Source organism: Rhincodon typus, chromosome 8 (assembly GCF_021869965.1).
Source record: "Rhincodon typus isolate 14 chromosome 8, sRhiTyp1.1, whole genome shotgun sequence".
NCBI classification, from domain to species: Eukaryota; Metazoa; Chordata; class Chondrichthyes; order Orectolobiformes; family Rhincodontidae; genus Rhincodon; species Rhincodon typus.
The window spans coordinates 67,097,066-67,097,847 of NC_063339.1; the positions used below are offsets into that span (position 1 = coordinate 67,097,066).

Here is a 782-nt window from a genome sequence, read left to right on the forward strand (position 1 = left end):
TGTACATTGTCCCCGTGCCTGCGTGGGTTTCCTCTGGGTGCTCTAGTTTCCTCCCACAGCCCAAAGACATGCAGGCGAGGCGAACTGGCCATGCTAAATTGCCCATAGTGTTCAGGGATGTGTAGATTAGATGGGTCTGGGTGGGATGCTCTGACAGTCGGTGTGGAATTGTTGGGCTGAAGGACCTGTTTCCACACTGTAGAGATTCTATGATTATTTTATAGACTTCTATCAACCTGCCTCTCAACCTCCAAGCTCCAGTGCAAAAAGCTCCAGCTTTTCCTTATGACGCATACGCGGCAAATTTGGGTTTCAACAAGAACGTAGCAGTTTATTGCACAAAATAAACAAAATTAAAACAAACCCAGCTGTTTACATACAACGCAGTTTGAAGGGTTTCAGGACATGTGCGAGAACAAGTCCCAACACCGTCAATTCACAGTTAATCAAAATCCAGAAAAAATCTTTCACCATCAAATTTGTAGGTTTGACCTGTTTGTTCCTTCTCAGAGAAGGTACTGCTATAAAATTCAGCTCTGCTTTTCTTTCTCTCTCTATGGGAGCTGGCACTTGGTGCTTTAAAGGCCAAGTTCCCTGTGGGTTGATGAAGTTGGCACAAGGCTGCGCCGGTAGGTCACGCAGGGGTCACGCACATGCTCAGAAGCGCAAACGAGATGATGTTGAACCAAACCTTTCGCCGGTCTGTGCCCGCCTGGCTGTCCCTCCGTGCCCGGCCCGGGCTCCAGCTGCCCCTGTCTCCCCGAGCCGGCATGGCCATCTCC

At 49.5% G+C, this 782-nt stretch overlaps 1 protein-coding gene across 1 annotated transcript in view; it reads left to right on the plus strand.

Annotated features, from left to right (window-relative positions):
- Positions 1 to 568: 568 nt before the first annotated feature.
- LOC109930449 (acyl-coenzyme A thioesterase 1-like) overlaps positions 569 to 782 on the plus strand; it is a 9,354-nt gene continuing 9,140 nt past the window's right edge. Inside the window, exon 1 of the mRNA XM_048599838.1 lies at positions 569 to 629. Within this exon, the coding sequence (XP_048455795.1) occupies positions 605 to 629 (25 nt within the window). The 5' untranslated portion in view covers positions 569 to 604. The remainder of the gene's footprint in view (positions 630 to 782) is intronic.